The sequence below is a fragment of the Diorhabda carinulata genome, chromosome 1 (assembly GCF_026250575.1).
Source record: "Diorhabda carinulata isolate Delta chromosome 1, icDioCari1.1, whole genome shotgun sequence".
Taxonomy (NCBI): Eukaryota; Metazoa; Arthropoda; class Insecta; order Coleoptera; family Chrysomelidae; genus Diorhabda; species Diorhabda carinulata.
In genome coordinates this window covers 39,126,996-39,152,947 of record NC_079460.1, presented here as the reverse complement: position 1 = coordinate 39,152,947, position 25,952 = coordinate 39,126,996, and the positions used below count along the sequence as shown (strand labels likewise).

The 25,952-nt window shown below is 31.9% G+C and overlaps 2 protein-coding genes across 2 annotated transcripts; both read left to right on the top strand.

The window, feature by feature from the left end:
* The first annotated feature begins 2,115 nt into the window (after positions 1 to 2,115).
* Positions 2,116 to 5,864, top strand: LOC130898761 (CLIP domain-containing serine protease HP8-like). The gene is made up of 5 exons (XM_057808262.1): positions 2,116 to 2,252; positions 3,135 to 3,390; positions 3,573 to 3,748; positions 5,363 to 5,581; positions 5,641 to 5,864. The coding sequence occupies exons 1-5, from the start codon at positions 2,201 to 2,203 to the stop codon at positions 5,823 to 5,825; spliced, it is 888 nt and encodes a 295-aa protein (XP_057664245.1). The 5' UTR covers positions 2,116 to 2,200; the 3' UTR covers positions 5,826 to 5,864.
* Positions 5,865 to 8,903: 3,039 nt separating this feature from the next.
* Positions 8,904 to 18,168, top strand: LOC130898753 (CLIP domain-containing serine protease HP8-like). Its single transcript, XM_057808250.1, has 7 exons — positions 8,904 to 9,243; positions 11,241 to 11,465; positions 14,903 to 15,037; positions 15,272 to 15,380; positions 15,688 to 15,890; positions 17,398 to 17,528; positions 17,797 to 18,168. The coding sequence occupies exons 1-7, from the start codon at positions 9,174 to 9,176 to the stop codon at positions 18,082 to 18,084; spliced, it is 1,161 nt and encodes a 386-aa protein (XP_057664233.1). The 5' UTR covers positions 8,904 to 9,173; the 3' UTR covers positions 18,085 to 18,168.
* The last annotated feature ends 7,784 nt before the right edge of the window (positions 18,169 to 25,952 follow it).

The window sequence follows — 25,952 nt, the reverse complement described above, 5'->3', positions numbered from 1 at the left end:
TTGACCTGACGAAGAGATCTTCTTTCGGTTTCGTTTTGGATGGATTAAATCGCACTGTTTGAGATTATTATTAAGAGCAGATAGTCTTGAATTTTTATGTCAAAGCCAAGATCAGTATTTGAATTATTTTTTGCATGCAAATATTAATTAAGTATGTATTTTATCTTCACTAGAATCCGATGGAGGAAAGATAAGTGGTAGTTGTGTTAGTGATGTGATTGGTACTTCGGTTATTCTTTTGCTGATATTTCCAATTACACAGTACCTCACACGCTATCTAATAGTGCAATAATTACAGGTATTTATCATTTAAGCTTCAAAAATACTGTATCGAAACTTTAAATTGTAATCAGAATATGATCCAATTCTTAAACAGCATATTTGCTATACGCCTATCAAAGTCGATTTGCGAAGAATTTATAAGTTAATGGCTAAAAAAGTTCTCCAACACATAAAGGAAGAGATGAAACAAGCAAAATATTGGGGTCTAGTTGTTGATTCCACACCTGACATTTCTCATGTTGATCAATTGTCCGTTGTTGTTCGTTACTATTTAAATAGACGCGTCTATGAGCGTTTTTTGCTTTCAGCAAATATAAAATAATAATGGAGTAAGTTTAAAAGATGACATCTTAGAATTATTGAAGAAACATAGCAGATTGTGGCGCTCAAACGTATGACAATGCCAGAAACATGTCTGGCCAGCGTAAAGGACTGCAGTCGTGTTTGAAAGAACTTAATAATTTGGCTGTTTATGTCCCATGTTGGGACATTCTTTAAATTTAGTAGGGAAGTGCAGTGTTCAGAAATGTCAGTGTGCTGTTTATACAATTTTTTTTACTGTCTCGACAGGCAGATGGGGCAATCTTTGATTCAAAAGTTTTGGATTTATCAGACACCAGATGGACTTGTAGAACGGACGCTGTTGGAGATTGAGTGGATAATTTTGAAAAGATTTATGTCGCTCTGACGAAAATATCAAAAGGCAGAAGTAAGACAAGAAGCGGCAGATTTGTTGAAAGGTATGACAAAGCTTGATAATGTTTTTATGGCAATTTTTTGGAATAAAGTACTAAATAGATTTCATGCCACTAGCCAGTATCTACAGAAGGTCAGTGTTGATCTCCTTACTGCCAACTCAATGCTATTATCATTGGTTGGTTTCGTTTGAATCACTCGAGACTGCAGCAAAATCTCTTAGCGAAACTATTAACCAGGATTATTCAGATTCAAATAAAAGAGGCATAACGCAGAGACTGACAAATAGAGAAACTCAAAAGGAAGCTTCATATGGATCTGAAAAGTATAAAATTCAATCATTCTACGTAATGATAGATAAACTAGCAATGGAATTAAAAAAATCGTAGCGACGCTTATAGTTGTATTACTAATTTATTTGGATTCTTAACTAGATTATTAACTATTGATGGAGAAGAATTGGGAGCGAAGGTTGAGAAACTAGTTGAAGTTTATTCAAGTGATTTGAGTTGAGATCTATTAATTGAACTCAAACAATTCATATCACAGGTAAAAATACAAAATCAAGAACTTGCAGGTTATTTCTCTAATCGATCGGACAAAAAGGCCAAAGAAAACTACAATACAATTTGTCTTATAATAGTATTGAAATGTTTTCCCAAATGTGTATATTGCTTACAGACTTCTTGTTACTATCCCTATAGCAAATTGTGAAAGCGAGCGATCGTTTTCAGTATTGAAAAGAAAGACTACCTGCATTGTCTCTTCTTACAATCGAAAACGAGTTACTTCGATTGATTAACTTCGATGACTTGATAAAAGAATTTGCTGAAGCAAAAAGTCGAAAAAAAATTTGATTAATATACGATTCTTTATATTCTTAACGTGTGAATAAATTTTTATTTGTTATTGAAGTGAATTTAATTACACAAAAATCTCCTCTACAATGAGAAGTCGAATGTTCTTAAAGGGGCTCCGGGCCCCCAAAGGTCTTAATCCGCCACTGAGTAATGGTATCAACATGAGAGTCACTGGAGAATAAATTTTTGTTTTATTATTGCTATTGCATTTTAAACATTTATTTTAAAAAAACTAGTAACAATAAATTATTTTATTTGGTTTAATTGTTATGTTGAATTCGTGATATTTATGTAATTGCCAGTTCAAAATTAATTGCAGTAAAATATTCTCCATGATCAAATATTAAATAGTTATTGTGAATATGACATATAAAATATGTGCTTTACTTGTTTTTTCAATCTTCTTTACAGAAGGTATGTATAATTATTATCACTCCAACCTTTTAATCTAAATTAGAATGTAAGGGTCACTACAAAGGCATTTAATCATTTTCCATTTACTCAAAACTCAGATTATTCTCACTTGAGACGTCATAACTCAGTTCATTGCACGTTTCTTTTCAGTCTCACAAGTGAGACCTAACTGAGTTTTTACCAGCAATCTGCACAAGCTTGAGACCGCGTGCTTTAGGGAGTTTTGTGAACTCAGTTTGAAAGTGAGGTTGAGGACATCACTTGTCAGATCTTGTCATCAAAATAAGCAAGAAAGTGCACAATACTAAATGATTGCAGTCACTGATGTAAATGAACTTATAAACTTATTTTAGTTATGTCGTTTCTTTTGCTGCAAGTAACAGACGGTTGAATCACCAATGGTGAATAATGGTGAATTTTATGAAGTTGTTGAGAAAATTAACTCTGATATACGATAGAATTGAAAATTTATAATGAGTCCAAGGTTTCTTCAGTTCTTTTTTACTGTTACTTCAAGTGTACGTGTGAAGAACACCAACTTTAATTTTAGTCTATCTTCTATTTGAATTTGAGCCCTTCTACTTCTAAACAATTCATATTCCGAGTTAAGATTAATTGTTGAATCTATGAAATGTGTTCTTACCCAAGGATGTGGTTGATCTATGGATTTCTAATACAAGCAATGAACATTGAGGTTTGGGATTTGGGAATTTAAGCATTCTCTAAAACTAACGTTTAATTATTTGCAAAAGATAACAAAACCAAAAAAAAATTAATTCCCTTTTACTAATTATCAGATATTATTTAGCATGATTTTAATTGTTTACTGAATGCATTTGTTTTTCTACAAACAGTTTTTCAATACATAAAACGGAATTTTAGCAAATTGTTTGGAATCTATAAACGATCATCCAAACTGGAAATATTTTCCATCTGAAGATTGTGGAAAAACAATTTATCAAACAATAACGGGTAGAATAGTTGGAGGTAAAACATCCAAAATTGGACAGTTCCCATGGATAGTGAGACTAGGAGTGTTCGAGGAAAACCAAATCGAACCTTTTTTTATCTGTGCCGGATCCTTAATAACAACAAAATATGTTATAACCGCCGGTCATTGTGGAACAGACATGGAAGTGTAAGTATAGGGGCAAGTTTACCTAAACGTAATATTGTACAAATGTAGCTCGTTTTTATCTTATCCTAATGGTTAATATAGAGGTTTAAGTATTATTTTTTTAATGTTCGAAAAATAATAAAACTGAATATATTGCGACAATATTAACGTGTCTCAATAAAGAATTTGTCATGTTGCTTTAGAGCTCGTTTAGGTGAATATGATTCAACTCAGGATGTCGATTGCGACGAGGAGGAAACATATTGTACCACCTATCAAGATATTCAGATTGCTGAATATATATTCAATCTATATGATCCATTCACATCTCAAGATGATATTTGCTTAATTCGTTTAGAAAAAGAAGCCGTTATTGATGGTAAGTGTACAATTAGTCAAAATAGATAATGAAGTTGAAGTTTTAATTCAGTTTTTAAATTTATATAAAATAATGTAATTTTGAATGCGCTTGTGTTCTATATTATAAGTTGATTTTCTCTCATTTTTGTTAGAAATAGCGATAAAAAAATATTTTATACAAAAACTTCACAAAACCAACTGAATTTGCGCGAAAACAGCTACTAAAAATAGAAAAAGCCGTGAGCAGCAGAGCTCCATCACGAAAGTCGAATTTTTCGTCGAATGAAGAATTTAACTAATACACAAACAAATCTTTCCATAAAATGAATTTCTTGGAAATGATATCAATTATTAATCTTATTTCTTTATATGGAAAATTTGCTATTCCTCAATAACTTTGCATTTCACAAGTTAACTCTCTCTCTCTCGAATGAAAATTCATAATTTTAATAGACCCGGTGGTCTGGAACCCTCTTGTTCAATTCCAATTGACAACAAAGAAAAAATTGTCATAATGACAAGAAATTTCGAAAAAGGGAAGTAAAAAAAATCACCCTAGCAACGATCTTACTCGTATTATTCATTAAATAGGAGGCGGTCCAGTTCAACAATTACAACGATCAAAATGATTTCGGGCGTTTTGTGCTAGAAGAACTGAAGAAGAAAACTTTGAACTTGAGAAAGACAATTCTTCAACATCACCCCTACTTGCATGCGAAGTTCGAACCCTCTAGTTAAACATAAAATGGAGAGGGGTGGAGATGGAAAGTTTCGACCTTAGACAGGAAATCATCTCGCTATTAATTGAACCTACATGTGAAATTTCATTTTTCAGTCGCTTTTCGTTTGACCTGCAGAGGTGAGCAAAGGTCAAAAACCACTTTTTTGCACTGCTACACCTCGAAATATTCATTTGTTTTCAACCAAACTCTAATAAAATCAATCCGCCGCCAAAAAAGCCATGTATGCTAATTTTGAACCAAATCGGACCCATAGCAATTGCTCGAGAGACATTCGAACTACAGACATTCGAAAAACCATCATAATCGTGTTCAGGAGGTCTCAAAACACGGGAAAAATGATGTGCCCCCCATTTTTCTTCTAGTCATGCCTACCGTCTAATTTTTCCTTGAAAAATTCGACTAAAAATCCACAGTTGGTATTATTTGAAAAATTAGCTACAAAAGTAACGAAAGGGTTAAATACACTGAGGTATATTTTGAATACATTTTTGATAATCATTAAACCTATTAAAATACCATAGTTATAAACAGGGCGTTTCCTTATGTCCAAGAGCATATTGAGATTAAATATGAGAATCAATTTTTAGAAAATCAAAGGAATACGATAATTGATTCCATAGTTGCTCCAAACAAACAAACAGAAAATAAATAAATTTTCGTTTATTTACTGAGGTTTTTGGAGTTTTGCAAATGTAGAGAAACAAACTTAGTATTGGGCAGTTTCTTCGGTTTCTTTTACTTTTATAATCCGTTTTCATTCCTGTACAGTCAAGCAGTCGTTTTTAATAGATTGAAAATTTATCGAAGCATCAAATTTCTAACTAAAATACTTTAGGTTCCTGCAACCTTCATATCTTTACTTTTTTACTTTCTAATCTAATTATTTGCAGATTTCGTGAGGCCTATTTGCTTACCCCAAGGGCATTTAGTTAACAAAGATTTAACTGGTAGAAAAGTGCAAGTCGCTGGCTGGGGTTATGTAGATAGCGATACGTACACAACAGCCGATACCTTAATGTATGTTTCGTTACCGATAATTGAAAGAACTGAATGTGATGCAATATATAAACGTAGTCTGACTAATTTTCAATTGTGTATAGGAACTGAAGGTATTAAGAGATATTCTTGTACCGATTAGGTTTAAAGTTTGACGTTATTTTAATTTTAGGAAAAGATTCATGTAACGGGGATTCTGGAGGTGGTGCAATTAAACTAATGAAAAGACATCATGAACTTCGTTATTATTTAATTGGCATTGTTTCTTATGGGAAAAAAGACTGTGGGAAAGGACCAGCAGTATATACGGACGTCTCTAAATATTTGAAAGATATTTTGGATGCAATAACACAATAAATGCTAGATTATAGTTGGATATAGCACTATTATTATTATATTTAAATTACCTTATTGTTAAAAATTTCTATTTTTTATTAATCGAAATTGGTATTTCGAATGGTCTCTAACATAATTCGTTATCAAATTAATTTGACGCTATCTTAAATAAGATATGAAATTGTATATTTTGAGATGCTATGAAACTAGAAGAGTTAAAAGCTGGCAACACCGTATTTTAAATACCTCTATCGTTAAGTAGTAAACTTTGAATACAGCGAGCCGCTGTTAACACAGAGTAAATAGTGGTACAAAAGATTTGTCAATGAAATTTGAATTAGTCACAAGAACTTGTGCCCGTTACGATTTCAATATCCCCAATTTGGTGATAAAAGTCCTTCACAACTAACTGTGTTTCGCTGTTTTAGCGAAATTGAAAGAAGCATGTGTTCGTAGGTTTTGTCTTTCAGTCAAAGATTATATACTCGATAGATCTGCCACTCTGTATAAAAATTTGACGACAAAGTTCGATTTTAGTGACATCTCTCGGAATGGCTTCGTACCAAGAAAAAAGATTTCTATAATCAAAGATTTGATCTAAGGTTCATATCCATGCTAATTTCGCGGGAAATTTGAAAATAACTCCAGTAATTTTAAAATGTTCGAAGGTAGTTGTCGCATCAAATTGTGAATGAAACAAAAGTATTATGCAAAATACTTTCATTTTGCTAACATTTCAAATTCAAATATTGTTGTTTACAAGAAAATATAAATACTTGAAGTTAAAATGCTGTTTAAATGAAGTATTTTGTAAAATATTTTGGTTTCATTTACAATTTATTTGACAACCAGGTCCGATCATCTAAATATTTCACAATTAAATGGTTTACATAAGATATGGGTAGATGGAATATTGAAAGCTAGAGATGGATATTGAATCTCATCTCTAGCTCAGTCGTTGATAACCTCAAAAGACGCAGTTAGGAAGAATCCATCAGCCTGTTTCTGTATTGATTTTTAATGAATCCTATTGCAGAAAAAATCTCTCTCAAAATACTTTCACTTCATACAAGTGCTTCCAAACATCGGAGTAATTAATAAATAGCACGAATTGTCTAAGTTTGGTTATATTTCTATGGATAAAAATTTTTGGTTCGATTCAAAAATTGTATTTTACAATTAGAAAGATACCACGACACCCCACACTAATAACAATACGGGGTTTTCCAGTAAGAGGTGTTATTTTGATATTCAAAGAAAAATGCCATTTTTTGAGATAAATGATCGGATGTTTATTTCATTATAAAGAGGAAGGTATGCCGTTAATAATGGAACACAACATCAGCCAAATGGCCGCCACGACTGCGCTTACAGGACCATATCCTTTTCATGAAATTTTCCGTAACCAAATTGCAAAGCGGCTGCCCTATGTCCTCGATAGCCTCACGAATTCCATCTTTGAGGTCTTGAATCGATGCTGGACTGTTGGCGTAGATCTTATCTTTCACGTGGCCCCAAAGGAAAAAGTCGCAAGATGTTAAATCACAAGATCTCGGTGGCCAATTTTGATCCTCTCTTCAGATAACACGGTCCGGAAATTTTTCCCGTAAAAGATCGATGGTTTCGTTACTTGTGTGGCACGTAGCGCCGTCTTGTTGAAAGTAAACGTTGTCCAAATCAATACCATCCAATTCCGGCCATAAAAAATCATTAATCATCTCTCGATAGCGCAATCCATTCCACTGTTGCTCCAGCCTCATTTTCGAAAAAGTAAGGTCCAATGACACCGTCAGACCATAAACCGCACAAAACAGTCACGCGTTGAGGATGGAGAGGATTTTCAACAATAACTCTTGGGTTTTCCGAGCCCCAGATTCGACAATTTTGTTTATTGACGTAACCACCAAGTTGGAAATGGGCCTCATCAGTTAAGATGATTTTTCGATGAAATTCCGGATCATTTTCATGCATTTCAAGGACCCAATCAGCAAAGACACGACATTGTTGACGATCGGCCGATTGAGTTCTTGTGTTAACTGAACTTTATAGGTCTTAAGACCCAAGTCTTCATGCAAAATACGGTGTAATGACGTTTGTGGTATGGCTAATTCCAAAGAACGACGAGGAATGGACAAACCTGGGTTTTCTTCAACACTTTGGGCTACAGCAGCAATATTCTCAGTTGTTCTTGGGCGACGTGCACGGGTTTTATTCTTCACATCACTAATTGTCTCAACAGCTCAAATTTTTCCACCAATTTCTGTATTGCGGTCCGAGAAGGTGCTTCACGTCGACCCAAAAATGTTTTAGTTTTATGAACCGTCTCTGCCAAACTTTCACCGTTTTTATAGTGAATTTTAATAATTTCAATGCGTTGTTGAAGCGTGTATCGTTCCATTTTCATTAATGGCGTAGTTTCTACTTGTCAAATGTCAAAAAATGACAGCTTCAAAAGTGACATTTACCGAAATAGCGGGCTGTTCAAAATAACACCTCTTATTGGAAAACCCTTTACTAATGAATAAAATATCCTGCACGGAAAAGGTCTGTGATCTGCTTCTATTAAATTATAAAATACCCGTACTGTATAATTAATATAAGCAAATTCACTGACGTTTCACTTTTTTCCACTTTCATTTTATACACGAACCATATTTTGAACATGTGGATGAAACATCTTTTTAAAAGTAAAAGTAAGACTAATTTTTTTATTGAAAAATTTTTTTAGAAGGTCCCGACGGCCGTCCGGGCTAGATGGACTAGAAACCACTCGCGCCGCTGGTACTTTTGAATTTATTCTTACAAATAATTTTATTTTTCTACTTATAATGGACAAGGAACTGAAATTATTAAGCTGCTGAAAAAAAAGGAAACGTTACTTGAGCTCAGTAATTAATTTCGCGATTATACATTAAAAAAGAAGCGAAAATTTTTTGGTACAAATTGAACTCTGTGGTATGTTTAAATAAATATATTTTCTAAAGATTCGCCAGTAAATAAGTTTTAGAGTGACCTTCGTTTTTAATTTTCTATTATCCATTTTTATTTGCAAATTGATAATGTTCAATTTATCTTCGAACAATATAATTTAATATTTTTGAAATATATAGTGGTAAATATCTGAAGTACACATCATTTGCTGACTAGTATATTTTGATACGTCACATAAAATTACATGCAAGTTGGGTTTCCTGCTAAGCCACACTTCAGACGCTGGTGTTTCCAAGGCTGGCTGGGTAACTAACAACGATTGACCGAAAGATCAAGATGGGTCATCAGTAAATTAACTTTGAAACTCGTTCAGTGTTTTCTTTCGTTTTGATTCGCATGTATTTACAATAAATTTGTGATATTAAATTAGTAGTTAGAATGGAGCGCGACTGGCGAATTACGGCATTTTCAATAGTTTTATTTGGATTATTTACAATTTGCTTAACACGTAAGTATCTATGTAACTTTTGATACCTTTAATTAGTTTTTAATGTGAAAATTGTTTTTTAGTTTTTGTTCTACCAGTCTGATTTATTGTCATTTTATGGTGGTAAAAACTAATGATTTCTTACTGTGGTTTTTTGGTTGGTTTTTATCACCGTTTTGACTCCTTGACCTCTTATAGCGATAACCAGAATTTACGTTCTAAAAAATTCATATATATATATATTCATAAAATAATATTTATTCATTCAATCTATTTCCAGTTCATGAGGAATAATCATATTAATTTTTTCTAATAAACAAACTTATCTGATTGCATCTTATTAACTTTAATCCATTTTTGGTCAGATATTTTATTTGAAATATTCGTATGAAATAAAAAAAATAATATCGTATTTATAACTGAATTAATATTTACTCTAATAAACGTCAAAGCAAAACCATAAATATATTAGTTGCTAGATGGTAACTGATTGTCAATTTGGTTAGCCCCATTACGTTTTTAACATTTGTTATCATAAATAAATAATATAAATATGAATAGAAAACCAGTTTGTTTCATTACTAACAAATTTGATTTTGATAGCGAGATATTATCATTTGATACATCTAAAAGTGGTTTTGCCGTAATAACATTTAAGATTCTATAGTAAATCCTGTTATTTCCTTTTTTATTAAAATCGTTTTTATCCATTATCCAGCTATCAAATGGACACAAAACTATTTTTTATAAAACCGCTCTCTTTCCAATTTTCACTTTGTTTATTAAATAATCATGGAAAAAGAAACCATTAATATTCTAGGTATAGCCTTTAGTATTCTACGGTTTTAACCCAACGATCAGTTAGTTCTTTGAGACCTTGTTAAAACTACTCTTTGGGCTTAGATGCAAAAAATTGTTGCAATGCATTGTCAACTTCTCCTTTGGATACAAATTTTTCCCATTGAAGATTTTCATCATATATCTAAATAGGAAAATATTAATCTGACGGTGCAAGGTCCGGACTTAATGCTGGATATGGTAGGAGTTCAATACCAGCAAGTTCTTCGATCCTATACCGCGTAAATTTCGCGGCATGTGGTTGAGTGTCATCTTGTTGTAAGAGAACCTGCTTTCGGTTGACTAAATATGTATATTTCTCCGATAAAACCCCTCATCATTTCAACAGATACACAACAAGACTCGAATCCCCCTCTGAAAGTTGTTCATTGTCCAACTACTGATTTTTCATGTTCGGGTGGTCCAATAAATCAATTTTTATCGTAAGTAACCATGCGTCTGATAAAACGGCAGGACAAGGAATTGTTTACACGCTTCTACTCGACTGTTCAACAACTGTTATATTTTAAATGACTTTCTATGGTATCTTTCTGAGGTCCAAGGGAGTCCGATATAATCGGTGTGTGTTGGTACGCCGCTGGTTTTCTACTGCTACCTTAACATCACACAGATGGACGACTTGTGCTCGAACGAACTTCAACCATCAAATCTCCACTTTTCCTCCAATTTTCCTTGCTTCTACGGGTGCATAAAGCTTTTGTTTCATATCATGTTTTATCGTACTCTATATCTATTTATTATAAAAACGTTCTGCGTCGTCAATGATGAAACGAAATGAAAGCAATACAAATAGAGACTAGTCTGTAATGTCGCTAAAACATAATGTTAGTAAAAAATTGATAGAGTGTATATGTATGTCTTTACATATTGGCGCCACCGTGTAATGTTTGCGTAGGAATACATAAATAGTTATTAATAAATATAAAATTGTGTGCTAATCGAGGGGAAATACCGTTTTCATACAAAACAGTCTATTTAATTAAATTAACTAGCAATAGAATGCCATGTATAAATTAAAGGCCACATTCTAAATCATCACGAGATTTAGACTCTAGAATTTAAATGCTAATATATACACTCACCCCATTCTCTTTACTCATATTTCAGAGCTCTGAGAATGAAATTTTTTTAGTAAATAATTTTATTGCTTATATATATAGAGTCAGATCCCTGTCCAAATCCACCGTATGGGCAAACAGGAGACTGCAAAGTACTCACTGAATGTGAAAGCTTGTACCATATTTTAAAAAACCGTCCCATTAAAGCTGCCGATGCCAATAAATTGAGACAGGCGCAATGTGGATTCGAAGGTACGTTACCAAAAGTATGTTGTCCTCTCGATGATAGACCTCCAACAACTACTCAGCAAGAAAGTTATGGAAGTGGTAAGTGTGGTTATTTTAAATTAATTTATTATTGATCGCTTCTTCTAAATGTTCATAAAATGCGTTTGTTTACATACATGGTACTTCGTCAATTGTAAATTAATATTAATCATAAAAAAAACAAGATTTTATGGTAGTTAACACCATGAAACATTGCGTGTAATAAGAGAATAACCTAGAAACGAGAATATGTAACTAGTGCAAATGAAAATCGAATAAATCGTATGTACCGGGTGTCTATCTCGGACAAATTTCAGAAACCCTTTGCAGCATAAGACAATAATGCAAATTAGAAGAAGCTAAATTTCACAAAGTTTACCATAAAAATTAGAATTGAATATGGAAACACAGTATTCTTGACAGAATCCGAACGGTTCAAATGAATTGCGCCAAAATATACGGCATGTACGGAATATTTTGGAAGTATATTGTTTACCTAATAATACGTGGAAAAAAGTTGTATTGAATTTATTTTATAAGAAATAAGAAATTAATTGCTTGAATAGTGAAAATAAATAAAGATTTACTGTACATGTAATATTCATTTAAGTCATTATATTAACAAGTTAAATGTTTAACGCAGTGAATCTATTTCGAATCTGGAATAATAAAGTCGCAAAATATAAGTTTCTATTCCGTTTTCTATCTTAGACTTGAAACAAAATTAATTAGGAAGTTAAAAATTTATCTTTGATTGGAGGATTGATAAGAACGGATCAATTGCGGACGCTCACAAAAATAGTGTATTCTTCTTCATAAAGAACATCAATACGTCAATTTTGTGAATAACTTAAGGAACGAAGGAAGTTAATAGACATCTCCCATATTGGCTAACACATTGACTATTATTACTTCATTCAATGCAGCATAACATAGCTGAGTTGCCGTTTTCTCGAACCATTGACGATTTTGTTAACTGTGATGTTGTGCGCTGACCTATATGCTTTTCTTCTCATTATTTTGCTTCTATTACCAAGTGAAGAAGATCGTACTTTACAGGGTTAAGCATCACATGACTAAAGTATTCGAATTTATGTCTCTATAATATTGAATATTTCCAAAGTTTTGTCAGTCGCCCAAGAATCTCGGTATTAGTAACAAACCTCCAAACGATTGAGCAGTTTTTCTGTGTGTCTATATTCCTGCACCGTATAAAAGCACAGATGAAGATTAAGGTCATAGCTGCAAAGATTCATTCCTCGTGCTTTGGCTAGGATCCCATTTATTGTTTACTGCGGTTTCCAGAAACGTTGTTTTTTCTAGTTGGTAAGCTAGTTGGTAAGCTATTACCCGTGGTTTCTCTTGTTGGTTAATTTTGTTGTTTACTTATGACCATATATTCAGTCTTCTTTGTATCAAGCTTTAGTCTGTTTTTCTAGCAGACTATAACAAGACTGTCGGTCTATTGGCATCTGTAGTTCTTCAAACGAGCTAGCTATTAAGTTGATAAGTTTCCCATAAACCAAGTTCCTTCATCAGCGTTTTCTAAAACATCATTGAATATTTTTTCAGTGTACAAATGAAAGAATAATGGATATAGAATGCACCTTTTTACGGACATAATGGTCGTTATAAGAGTGATATTGAAACTCATTTATTCATAGAGATACATTTCAGAAATTGAGTGTGTGGGTTGGCATTTGAACCAATATTTATTAACAGATAGGTATTCCAATAATTGATGACACTTTGGAACATAATAAAACAATTTTTTAGAGAATCAACTAACCTTCGAACCCAAAATTATAAGATAGTTTTTATACTCAAAACCACCCTAAATCAAAAACATTCGCCTGCAGTTACGATTAGATTTTAAAGAAAATCTTGAATTATGAGTTCCTGGGTGGTTTTGTGGGAACACCGTGTATATAAATTGACGTTCTTATACTGATTCCTCATCTGAAACAGTTTTTTATATCATATTTGAAATATAGGGTTGTGATGTGGTCAACGGGGTATTTAAAAAGCTACACCCAATTTTCCAAAAAAAATCGTAAGTTCAATACCCTGTACAATGTAACAGAATGAAGATCTGTTGGAGCAAAAGCATTTGAATAGTTGTAAAAATAATGGAAAATTATTTATTTCCTTATTTTTCATTGAATCTGATACAGGGCGAATCTAAATATCACAACATTTTTTGTCGTTTTTTTTCAAAAGTATTCCCTAGACCTGAAATTAATAGTTATTGAGATATTTTGATTTTTCTGTAGCTATAATCACTAAAATTTTCAAATTGATATGTCATAGGACAAAGGAAGCACTGAAATTTATCACACTAATCAATACTTCCAATTTTCCAGGAATTCTGATGACAATTTGTAGTGCAGTGGTTCGAATTATAATAAATTTATGATAATCATTTACGTGGGTAGAAATAGTTGTTTTTGAATTTTCTCCTTATCTATGTTTAGGTTTCATGAGATTATTCGCGGAAATTATTATTTGTCTAATTATTGGCAAATCGCTGTTAGTCGAACTCGATTTTTTATGCGGAAGAAATAAACAACTTTAATACACTAATAACGCATAAAGATTTGTAGAAAATAAATATTACTAAATTGGTAATACGAGGGTTGTCACTTAAGTTTTGATATAGACAAATAAAAACAAATAATTGTATTGGATATGTCTTCCATTCCAATTTAGGTATCTCCAAAATATCTGATTTGAACGCAACAACCGATTCTTCAGATGTGGAATAACGTTGAACCCGCAATTCATTTTTGATCTGTGGGAATAAGAGAAAATCATTGGGTGCTGTAAAACGGATGATCCATCAATTCGATGTTTTGACTGTTCACAAACAACATTTTGTTTGAATTAATGTGTGAGAACTCGCATTGTCGTGGTGGAAAAATTCGTCCTCGGTGTTTGGTTTCCTTGATTTTTTTTAATATTTCTGGCAAACAAAAGCTGGCGACATATCCAGTTATTCTGAAAAAACAGGCACCAATTTTTTTAGCCTTTCTTTGCACCAATCGACACGAGCGATTGTCAAATTATGCGGTATTAAACGCGAAAAAATCTTTTTCGTTTACATATTTTTACTTTGCTTCAAAATCAACTTGAATTCCTACCATTATTTCTACGTGGGACACAAGGTACAGAGTCATAAATGTATAGATATTCCACCTCTTATGATGAATAATTTAAATAGTTCGATCCCTGATATTTCTTTTGACTTACCTGTAAGAATCTCTGAGTTGGTAGTTGATATAATTATCCGACATTGTTACTGCAGGTGTTTGATGTCAGTATTTGATAAGATCAACAGAAATGAATTCATTGTTGTCGTTACTATTCACTATTTGAAATTCACAGCTTTCAGAGTTTATCGTCCGTTAGCAAGTAGTAAGTCAAGATGAAATATCTTGGAAACAACTTTACACACAGAATTATCAAGATGCTTAATGCATAGTTATGATATTTTTCAGCAAAACCTGCAGATAGCAATCTTTTACCATCAACAGATATATGTGGAGTAGCTACTTTAGACGAAAAAATTTTAGGTGGAAATGCTACGGAATTAGACGAATTCCCGTGGATGTGTTTGGTGGAATATGAAAGAGGTAAATTTGAAAAAAAAAGTATAATAAATAAATATATAATTATATAATACAGTATTGTCAATTGCTGGTTAAAAAATATTGATTCACTTAAAGGAATAATTATCAAATGTCACATTTTATGTATATCCAAGTTAACAGATTGTTTTATTTGAGTCTACCGAAGGATCTATAAAATAAAACTTATGAAATATATTTTCTGGGTTATATGAGAGTGATATTTATAAACCTTTTCAGATAATAGGAAACATGGGTTTTATTGTGGAGGTGTATTAATAAATAACAGATATATTTTGACGGCTGCTCACTGCGTCAAGGGAAAAGATCTTCCAAAGTCGTGGAAGCTGTAAGTATATGTTTCCGTGAGTATATCACATAAAAGTGTATATTACTATCTCACTATTTTTAAATTGATAGAATTTACAAAATGATAAACAATCAACGAAGCGTAAAGTTGGAATATGAAGGTTGTTTATGTTAGACAAAAATACAACTCATTATTAGTAAGTGAGTAATTTTTACACAGGAAAATATGGAGATTTTTTTTATTTGGAATTTTCTACATTATGATTATTAATATTGATGAGTTTTCGTAAACTTTTCTACAACTATAAAAAATCTGGTTCTATATTTAATTTTCTCATGTTTTATAGAGTAGGGGTGCGGTTAGGAGAATATAATCTCGATACAGAAGAAGACTGTAAATTAACTGCCAAAGGAACAAATATATGTGCTCCCGCTCCGATTAATGTGGCTGTGGAAGAGAAAATTGCCCACGAACAGTACAATCCTAACGATCCCAATCAGTACCACGACATTGCTCTTCTTAGATTGAGTAGACCAGTTACTTTCACTAGTAAGGATAATCACACTTTTTTTATTAAAATGATTGGTATACCTGAAATAAATATCGAATTATTTAAATTATTTTTCAGTATTTAAAGCAGATTTTTGTATTTTACAGGATTATTTACATACTCAAGGAAGTACAAAAATAGATCATTTTATATTTGGATAATAAAATTAATTTCCTAAGTTGGTACATCCTTGCACGTGATGCTTCATCGCGTTTTTTAAAAAATCTGATGTCTTTGTGGAGTTTGTTTTCATATTCTCTACTTGTACCTTCTGAAATAAATTCCTGCTACTAATTTTGCTGTATATGCAATTTATTGACATGACACAACTTGTTTTTCGAAAGATACATGATTCCAATGCAGAAAGATTAAAAAAAGAAAATTTTGGCTCGATTGAAGCTAGAAAAATATGGCCAAGTTTGAAAAAACACATTTTTAACGTCAAAGCTTACATATCTCGCTATTTTGGGATAACTTTTAGGATCTTATTGTGTTTCCAAATATTGGAATCTTGTTTATTATACAACTAATGAGTAGATTTTGTAGATTTTTAATTGTTCAACATATTTTTGGACAATGAACAAACTTCTCAGCTTTGGACGGTATCACACCAGAACAAATTCAAAAAAGATTGCTAAAAGTGGGCAAGAAATTTTTAGTTCAATTCGAATAGTATAGAGTTGCATATTTAGAACGTCAAAAAATGCATCAACGCATCAAAACATAACAAAAATATAAAATATGATTATGCATGATTATCGAAGTTCTCCATTATAGAAAGATCTAAGCAGGATTCGCTCACTCATATGCAACTTTTTCCGCAATATTTGAATGATTTCAGAAAGATTAAAAATAATTTTGTGCGTAATTTTATAATTGAAGATGTGACTTGGGTCTATCATCATGAGCCTGAACCAGTCTAAGGAGTGGCGCTTCGGCTCCAAAGCGAGATTCCATAAGTCAGAGCCTCAGAATAGGAAAGGAAATTTTGCTAGTAGATTACTTCCAAAGTGATAAAACAATAAATGCAGTCTATTATATATTTTTGATGAAGAAAGCGCACATAGCTCAAAAGACCGATCTATCTATCCGATATTCTATAGATCTGGCTTCCTCTGACCTCTGTTAGTTCTCAAATCCCAAAAATATCCATGAGTAGGGAACGATTTCCATCGATCTAAGAGGTAATCTCAATTGCGGATGCATATTTCGACATTCTCACTTCAATATTTTGAAACGTCTTTTTGTTTTTATTAGATATCGATTGACAAAAATATTGCACAACCAGAATAGATAATTGGGTATAAAAGGAAAGATGAGACTCAATTCTGTGTGCTCATATTCTTTTCATCCGACTTTATATTGACTGTGGTCGTTACAAAAGAAGTGAAAATCATACATCACTCACCACTTTCCATCAAACTCGCCTGAGTGCCTAATTTTTTTATAATTAAGTACCATTCTTTTGTCTTGATTCATTATCAAAAACCTTTTTTAATAATCTAGATTACGTGAGACCTATCTGCCTTCCAAAAACTTCAGCTACCCAAGGAGAATATGTAGGAAAGAATTTATTCGTTGCTGGATGGGGTAAAACTGAAACAAGATCAGAAAGTAACATTAAACTCAAATTGAAAGTAAGTTTTTCAAATAAATTCATAATATATTATATAAATAAAGACCTAAAAGTACTGTTCATAGAGGTATACCTAGGGGAGATGTATTGTGATATAGATCTATAACTATTCTTGAAAGCGGTTACGTTTAATCCTAATTTAATTAGACAGTAACACAGGTTTTGTTCATTTAGACCAAACCAAAACCAAAACCAAAATATCAGCAAATCATGTTTATATTTTAAATATTCCAACGATTATACACATTTTTAGAGACAGTTATTTTTAGATTCCAGTCAAATCTAATAGAGAATGTTCGAGAACCTATACTCAAGCAGGTGTGCAAGTAAATTCGGGACAATTGTGTGCAGGAGGAGAGAAAGGAAAAGATTCTTGTAGAGGTGACAGCGGAGGCCCTCTAATGACATTCACTGTTAATGAAGACGGCAAACCTGGTTGGTACATTATTGGTGTAGTTTCCTTCGGACCTTCGCCTTGCGGTATGGAAAATTGGCCTGGTGTCTACACAAGAGTAGAGAACTACGTCCAGTGGATAGTATCTAAGTTGAGGCCTTGATTTTATAGTTTTAATTTATGTTTGGAGGATATTTCCTTGGACCGTTCAAAAAACTTCAACATTTCTAGCATTTGAAGAAAATAACGGAAAAAGAAATTTCTGTTTTTCACTAAATGAGGACCACACAGATTTTCTAATCAAATTTCTCAATTACTCCAAGGAATTTATCTTATTTGCGTTTAAACATAGGTTGGTGATTTTGTACATAAACTGTGAAAGTATAAATACTAAAGTTACCACATCAGTGGTGATATGTTTCGAATAATTTCAGTTGTTATATTTTGCTTATAAATATTATTTTTAAAAACTTTTATCCGCTTCAGACTGAATCTGATTTATTAAAATTAAACGCCAGATTTTAAAGAAAGTTATAGTTTTAGTATTTTTTATAAATAAAATTTATATATTAAAAGAATATGTTTCGTATTAAACTGTGTTTTATTTCCGTCTCTTATTTCCAAATGCTGGGTATGGATTATTTAAGAACAATTTTGCGATGGCGTTTTCAATATGATTTGACACCTCTATTAATTTTTTTCATTATAATTTCGAAAAATTAAATATATACATGGAGAACAACATTTGAATGCAACTTCATCTTTCTATTTTGTGATAGTTCGGTACGGTAACACTGGAAAAAGGGGACATGAAGGGAGAGTGGTGGACGAGCAATACGAGTAGACGTTTAGAACAAGTTTCTCTATCAAAATTCTTTATTGGCAAAAAATTGTTAAATTTTGAGGCAAGAGCTTGTAAACTATAAAATAAAAACACTAATGACCAAATGAATACAAAAATAAAATTCATTGTTTTTGAGAAATTGAGCGATCTGAAAATTTCAGCACAGTGCAACAGAAACTGTTGCAAAACTTTGGCAGAACTATAGAGGGAGTGCTTTATCAATATTTACTTCGGTTCTTCAAGTCATATATCAACAGATAAATATGTTGATAGAATCCGAAAACTTGTGCATTCAGATCATTGGTTGACAATAAAAATGATTCCGAATAAGAATCGAAATCGAAACGCCATAGCATGGAATGTACAAAAAAGTTGTTTTATTGTAATGTTAATTTGTTTCTTCAATAACCAGAAAATTGTTAACATTTGTGCCTCATACCTAAACAATTAATGTACACTTGAAAGACTCGGAAAAAGATTCATGACCCTTCCAAACAATTCCAATAAATGAGTTATTGAACCTTAATAATACTCATGTGGTTCCACAACTTCCTTACTCACCTGACGAACTTCCTCTCAATTTTGTTTCATTTGATATTATATAACAGTAATAGTTGAATAAATAAATGACAGATGCTTGAGCTGCTTTTGTGATCCTGGGCGACTGCAGGGTTCGGATCTTCGTACGTAAAACAAGTTGACAGTTTGTTTTTCAAAAGATACAATTGCAGGTACAAGTTTCATAATAAAATGAAAATTTAATAAATGTGGCTACTAAATAAGTAAATAGTGATTAATTCTATTGTAATAATTCCCGGTCACTCGGACACCAAAGGCAACGACGAGGCAAACTCACTCGCCAGACTGGGATCGGCGAACTAACCGTTGGGCCCAGAGCCTATCCGTGGTGTAGCTACGTATCGTATATCTCAACGGTCTGCTTGTAAGGCAGGCTTGGCAGAGATGGATAGAGACATCTGGCATGAGACAAGCGAAGGCACACACCAAACAACTACTCCAACTGAACAGGCGCGAAATACGACTAGTGACCGGATGTTTAACCGGACACGATCTAAAACGCCATCTCCATACCATAGGTATCACGGACGATCCGAAGTGCCACCGGTGCATGGAGGAGGATGAAACTGCAGACTATATCATCTGTGAGTGCTCAGCAATCCCATGAGTCGGTTCAAACACTTGTGCAAGCCTTACGGCTTGCCTAATGACATCAAAGGGTTCAAGCCAAAGCGCCTGATCGGCTTCTCAAAGGACATAGGCCTTTGGTAACATCAAGTTGGGCACGACGAACTTATCTTGACCTATGTGCGCAATTACCTATAAATAAATCTACATCTGCTGTAAACAGATTGTCGTAATAGAGTTTTAGGACGACACGGAAGATATTTTTATGGTGACTGTGGTGGTGGTGCTAACGATCTGAGGAGAAACTTATCTCTAGGTGTTGTTCCTGTGAACATGAAATTATTTTCTTCCTGTGCGAGATAAAGGCCGTATACATATTATAAAGGACTTTCCACGAAGAGTGAAATCTGATGCTTTTTAATTAAACTATTCAATGTTAGTGTGACATTGATTGCATTTAAAAAATACATCTAACGTTTTGTTCTTAATTAAGGCTTTGGAATATCTTTATCTTCAATCATATGAGGTTATAATACAATCAATTTATGAACAGAAATTTATCTAATTCTTAATAGTTGCAGATTGATGTAATCACCTCAGCAACTTTGTTTTTTGTATAAAACTGTAACTAACAGAAACCTCAACGGAGCTATTTCTGAAAATAGCAGAAAAAGAGGGTTTCAAAACATTCTAAAAGGATTTCAGTGAATTTTTATGATTAATAAATAATATAGATGAAGACTAGCTTTCATAAAAATCTGTTATGAGCAGATTGAATTGAGATTACAGAATTTCAAGTTTCTAGCTTTACTAAAAAATAAAAAATCAATTTTAGTGTTATCTCGGAAAAGGGTGGGCTGAGGAAATTTCATACGAGCAATCACCCACTGAGTTTTGTCGCATGAATTTAGAAGCACCCTGTATATGATCTGTGACTTGCAATGTTATTTGTATTGCAAAGACTTATTGGCAATTTAACATTTAAGCGCTGGCGCGATATCATCCAAATCTCTTCAGACGCAAACTTTATGATGACTAAATAAAAAAATTCGCACAAACGGAAAAATAATCCCAAATGGAAATTTGTACATTTACTGACACAGCTGTACGTACAAATCGTTATTAAACTCTATTTTTTCTTGAAAAATTCAAAATGAAGACAAATTATAATTTTGCATGAGAAAGATTTTCTAATCATCTACAATATCAATTTTTTTTCGACGATACTAAAAGGCCTTATGTGGCATTTGCCAATGGTGCAAACATAATCTTAAAGCGAGATTAATCCACTGAAAAGGATTTGAATCAACGGTGAATTTGGGTGATAACAACTACTGAATTTATTAATATTCAGACTACCAAAGCACAGGAATAAATTTGAAAAATTAAATGGAAGAATAGATAATACAAGTGATAACTTCTAATATAGAAGAAAATAATAGACAAGAAAGTAGCATTTGAGAAATTAAATAAATAGATAATACGAAAAAGTCATTTAAAATGTAGAAGAAAATAATATATAAGCAGGATTCGATTAATAGATTAATTAAAAAGAAAGTTAGGAAAAATGAAAGAAGAAAAACATGAAATAACTGCAGAGATGAGAATAGTAATACAACTGTGAATGTAGGTATACTGTTATTATTATTTTTGAAGAATTCGAGAGGAAGATCTAGTGACTAACATGTGGTGATAAATAAAATAGAAGAAGTTCCCAGCTTGATTGCAAAATGGATAGGTTACTTGTCGAGGAGAAGCTTTGTAGTTCTTCTGGCCAATGCGGAGGCAACTTTACATCCATAAAACGTCACGGTGGCGGGAAATCTGCCTTCGTAGCTGAAGCATATAGTGATAGTAATAATAAAGTAAAATAGTTTGAATAACAAAATTGAGATTTCTAACAAAATATTCTAATAAATTATCCATCTTCTTCCAAACAAATTAAAATATCTTACAAAGTTGTGGAATCAATTTTACAAGGAATATCTAACGGTTTTGATCAGCAGCAGCAATTTTTATCGATTATTATTCCAATAAATGAAATTGTTTTATGATGATTAATTAATTAATAATTGGCTGTGTCGAAAATAAATCCTACAAAAAGTGATATTAACATTTACGCAACTATAAAGATGCAGAAAAAAATATTTTTAGTACAATATTTCATAAAATGCCAGAAGAAGCTAATTAACTTCTACTTTATATATCTACGAACAAATCCGGTACAACTTTCCACGTGCTAGGCCAACTAGTATTTGATTAAATTCACCAGGAAAGGAAATGATCAAAAATGAACGAATTAATGAATAAAATTAGGGTGAACCAAGATCTCTTGGGAACATGTAAAATAATCACAAGACATATTTCTCTTTGAATATTTGGAATAATTATATTTGAGAGTATACTGCGGCTCTAAGCAACTTCATGTGAAAAACAAGTAGTTAATTACCTACAGTTGCTTCAAACAAAGAACCCAGTTAATTATGGTTTATGTATAAGAAATTAAGTACCTAGATAAAAAAACCAGTTTATTTAACCATAGGCCCGATAGAAAACAGCCCATAAGTTTAAAACGTGTCCATAAAAACAAAAAAAAGCTCTAGTTAACGTTCAAATCGATTATTATAAAACAACGAGTAATCATTAGATCAAATCCAGCTTGACGAATTGTTTATTGATTAGAAATTGGATTTGATACTCATATAAAAAATGTGTATAAGCATAATTGAAATCAAACACACATAAATTTATCATGAAATCGACAGTTATGAGTAGTGTATTGGACTTGACCTGAATTTTCATTGAAAAGTTTGCCAATTTATGAAATTAAAGATTTTTAACCTACCAGTATCATTTTTTTATAAAATTATAATTTTTAAGGTTGGAATTTCCAAAGATATGGATTTTTTCCATTTGCGTGACTGATACATAAGTAAAATTACACTTCAATTATGTCCAGTATCAAATCGGAAAACTATCAAATGCTTTAGTCGAGAAGAATCTAAAATTAACATTTATGAGGTCTACTTCTCAAGTTCTCTGAATAAGAATAAGATTATTTGAACCAATCAAAAGTATTTATACCAATTCAGTTTTGGTCGCAAGAGGAAACGAAATATTTTTTAAGGATAGTAACACATCTTGGTTGCATATAAAAACTACGCACGCATTGATGTGACATGTGGGTGATTCCGTTCTAACTGTGATTTTTTGTATTCAAAATTTCAAGATTTTAAAATTTAACTTTTCTAACTTTTTTATGCATATTATTCATCTATTTTACTGTAAAAATAAAACTCTAAGAGGAATTTACTACAACTTCAAAGTATCACGAGCAAGACACAAATGTCGGATTTTGAGTTCCACGGTACTGACTCATTTATCCACGGTACTGACATGGTAACTTAAGATATTAAACAACAAGTGCATCAATTTTCCTCAGTTTGATCATAAACATTAGAATTTATAAGGTAATTAGTTTAAATCATTTGTTACGACAAAAAAAATTAATAATTTATCGGTTAATTCTAGGAATGGACATGACACGGTACTGACATTCAAGTGATGTAGTATAAGTTTTCTTTAAGTGGCAAGTTATATTGTATAAAAATAATGTTTAAATATCTTAAGAATTATTCAATTAACACAAAATTTTTATTAATTGATTATTAATTAATGACTAGTACAAAAAAACAATACAGGACATTGAATATCACAGTTATAATGGAATCACCCATATGTCATTTTACAATATGTGAAGCGCGATGCATTGTTACTTTAATTAAAACAGCTTCCTCTTTCGTAATGGCTTGCAAATATACTTTAGAAGTTGGAAATACAATATCTATGATGATTTCTTTCCAGAAATACGTAAAAAATAAGAACAAAACCATTTGTTTTATATAGATATTTTCAATTAAAAGTGCCGCCTATGCATTGCGGCAAAAATTGTTGGAGTTTCTTTTTCTTTAATCCTGATAGAATGATGAAGATGAAGTAGGTATGCGATGAAAATATTAATTAAGATTTATGTTAACATAACATGGATTTATTCGCATGATTTCATTATTTTAGTTGAAGCTGATTGTATAGGATGTAACAAAAAAGTTAAATAAATAAATAAATTAAGCCCCGCCAAAATTATGTTGTAAACTATAACACATAGAGAAGTTTGGGAGATTCCAAACCTCTCTAAAATGTTTATGGACTGATTTTATACGAGAAAAATCTCAAAATGTATATACTTCTATCAGAAAATGTTCAATAATTCATGAAATATTGAAAAAATCGATTTTTATTTTGCATATTCTAGGAATTGTTACTTATTAACCAAGTTATTTTGATAACATAATATGTGGTTCAATCTATATAAAAAAGGAGAATTGAAGCAGTTTTGCTTTTACTTTGATAGTACTCATTTATTCTGAATCATTACAAAATATCATTATAAAAATATTTTTGTGAAACCAGTTTCGCCTTCGTTCTGATCTTGGCTCGTTTTTTTGTGCAAACTAATTGATTCTTTCTTTTTTCAAACATTAGGAGCTCGTTAAAATGATAGGAATGAATTATATTTTTATTGCAAAATTGCAAATTTATGTTAATAATAGCTATTTACAATCGAAATATGTCAAATAATTATAGATAAACTTTTCAAGTAAATAGTTTTAATGAAGTGAAATTATAGATGATTGAAAAATTTTTCTTGTTAAATAACGTATGATTAATTTCATTCCACCATTTGCAAACCCTTGACCAATTATCAAAAAACCACTCTCGCTACCTTTCACAAGATAAAATATCCCCAAAAACCTTGAAATTACACAAATCACAGCCAACTAGACCACCACAATTCACACCCAGCATGAATAGCCACGGTAGAGAATCCCACCCCAATAAAGAAACCAGTGAACGGCACGGTCTTTTCTCTCCTGATGACGGTCCACCAGTTCATCTCCGATTAGAACTTGAAGAACTAATCCGCAGCGTGTGAACCCCGTACTGTTTTTTTTCTTGCTCTTGATATGAACTAAGCGCATGCGCGAGTTTTGGTCCTTGCGCGAGTTTTTTTTATTTCGGTGTATTTTAACCTAGTGAATTGAATAAATTCAGTGGTTTGTTTTTTTCTTTCAGAAGGTGCTGAAGCCATAACTAAAATAATCGTATTGAAACCGAGGAATAATCAGAATAAGCGCTTTTTTCATAAAATATCCAAAAAGTATTCTCAACAAATATTGAGGGTCATCATAATTTGTAAATTTTTATACTTCCTTCAATTTTAATTAAAATTTTGAGATTCGTTTTATAGTTTTAATTTCAAATGTGACAAAAACCGTACTCAAACATGACTTTGATTCATCATTGTTCCAATTATAGTGATAAAACAATACTATTATCAAGCTTTTTAATTTTACGTTAAGAATTTGATTCTGTTATTTGTGACTAAGAAATAGAAAAATTTTCATCCGTTTTGCATTAAATCAATTTGCTTATTGTACGTAAAAAATAATTCTTTTTTCTAAAGAGATATATTTTAAATGTATTCGAATGTATTTTGAATAAATTCTGGAAAACTAGAAAAATATTATTATTAAAAAAGTATAATCATCTTTACAAAAATGAAAAAGGATTAGAATTAATTGAAGTAATAAATAGAATAAAAAACACCGAAAACAATGTGAAATAAAAGATTTCCAAATTCCTAGTTTTTCTCTATTCATTAATTTCAACCAAATTATTTGTATATGTTTAGGATATTTTATGAAAAATCCAATTGAAAGTGTGTTGTTCAATGAAAAACGATTTATAAAATCTATTTGAACTGCACTGGTAAGAATATGTCGTTGTCACAACCACTAATTGAATCAGAAGCGTCAACTGATTCTGAAAAATGTCTGGAAGCTGCTTCAAATCTGACACTGCATTTGAAGACATCGAAAAATTCTCATGTTCCCGATATTATACCACCGATTCGCAAAGAAACCGAAAATACAGATATAGTCGTTATGTTAAATGGCAGAAAACAATTGGAAAATTCTCAA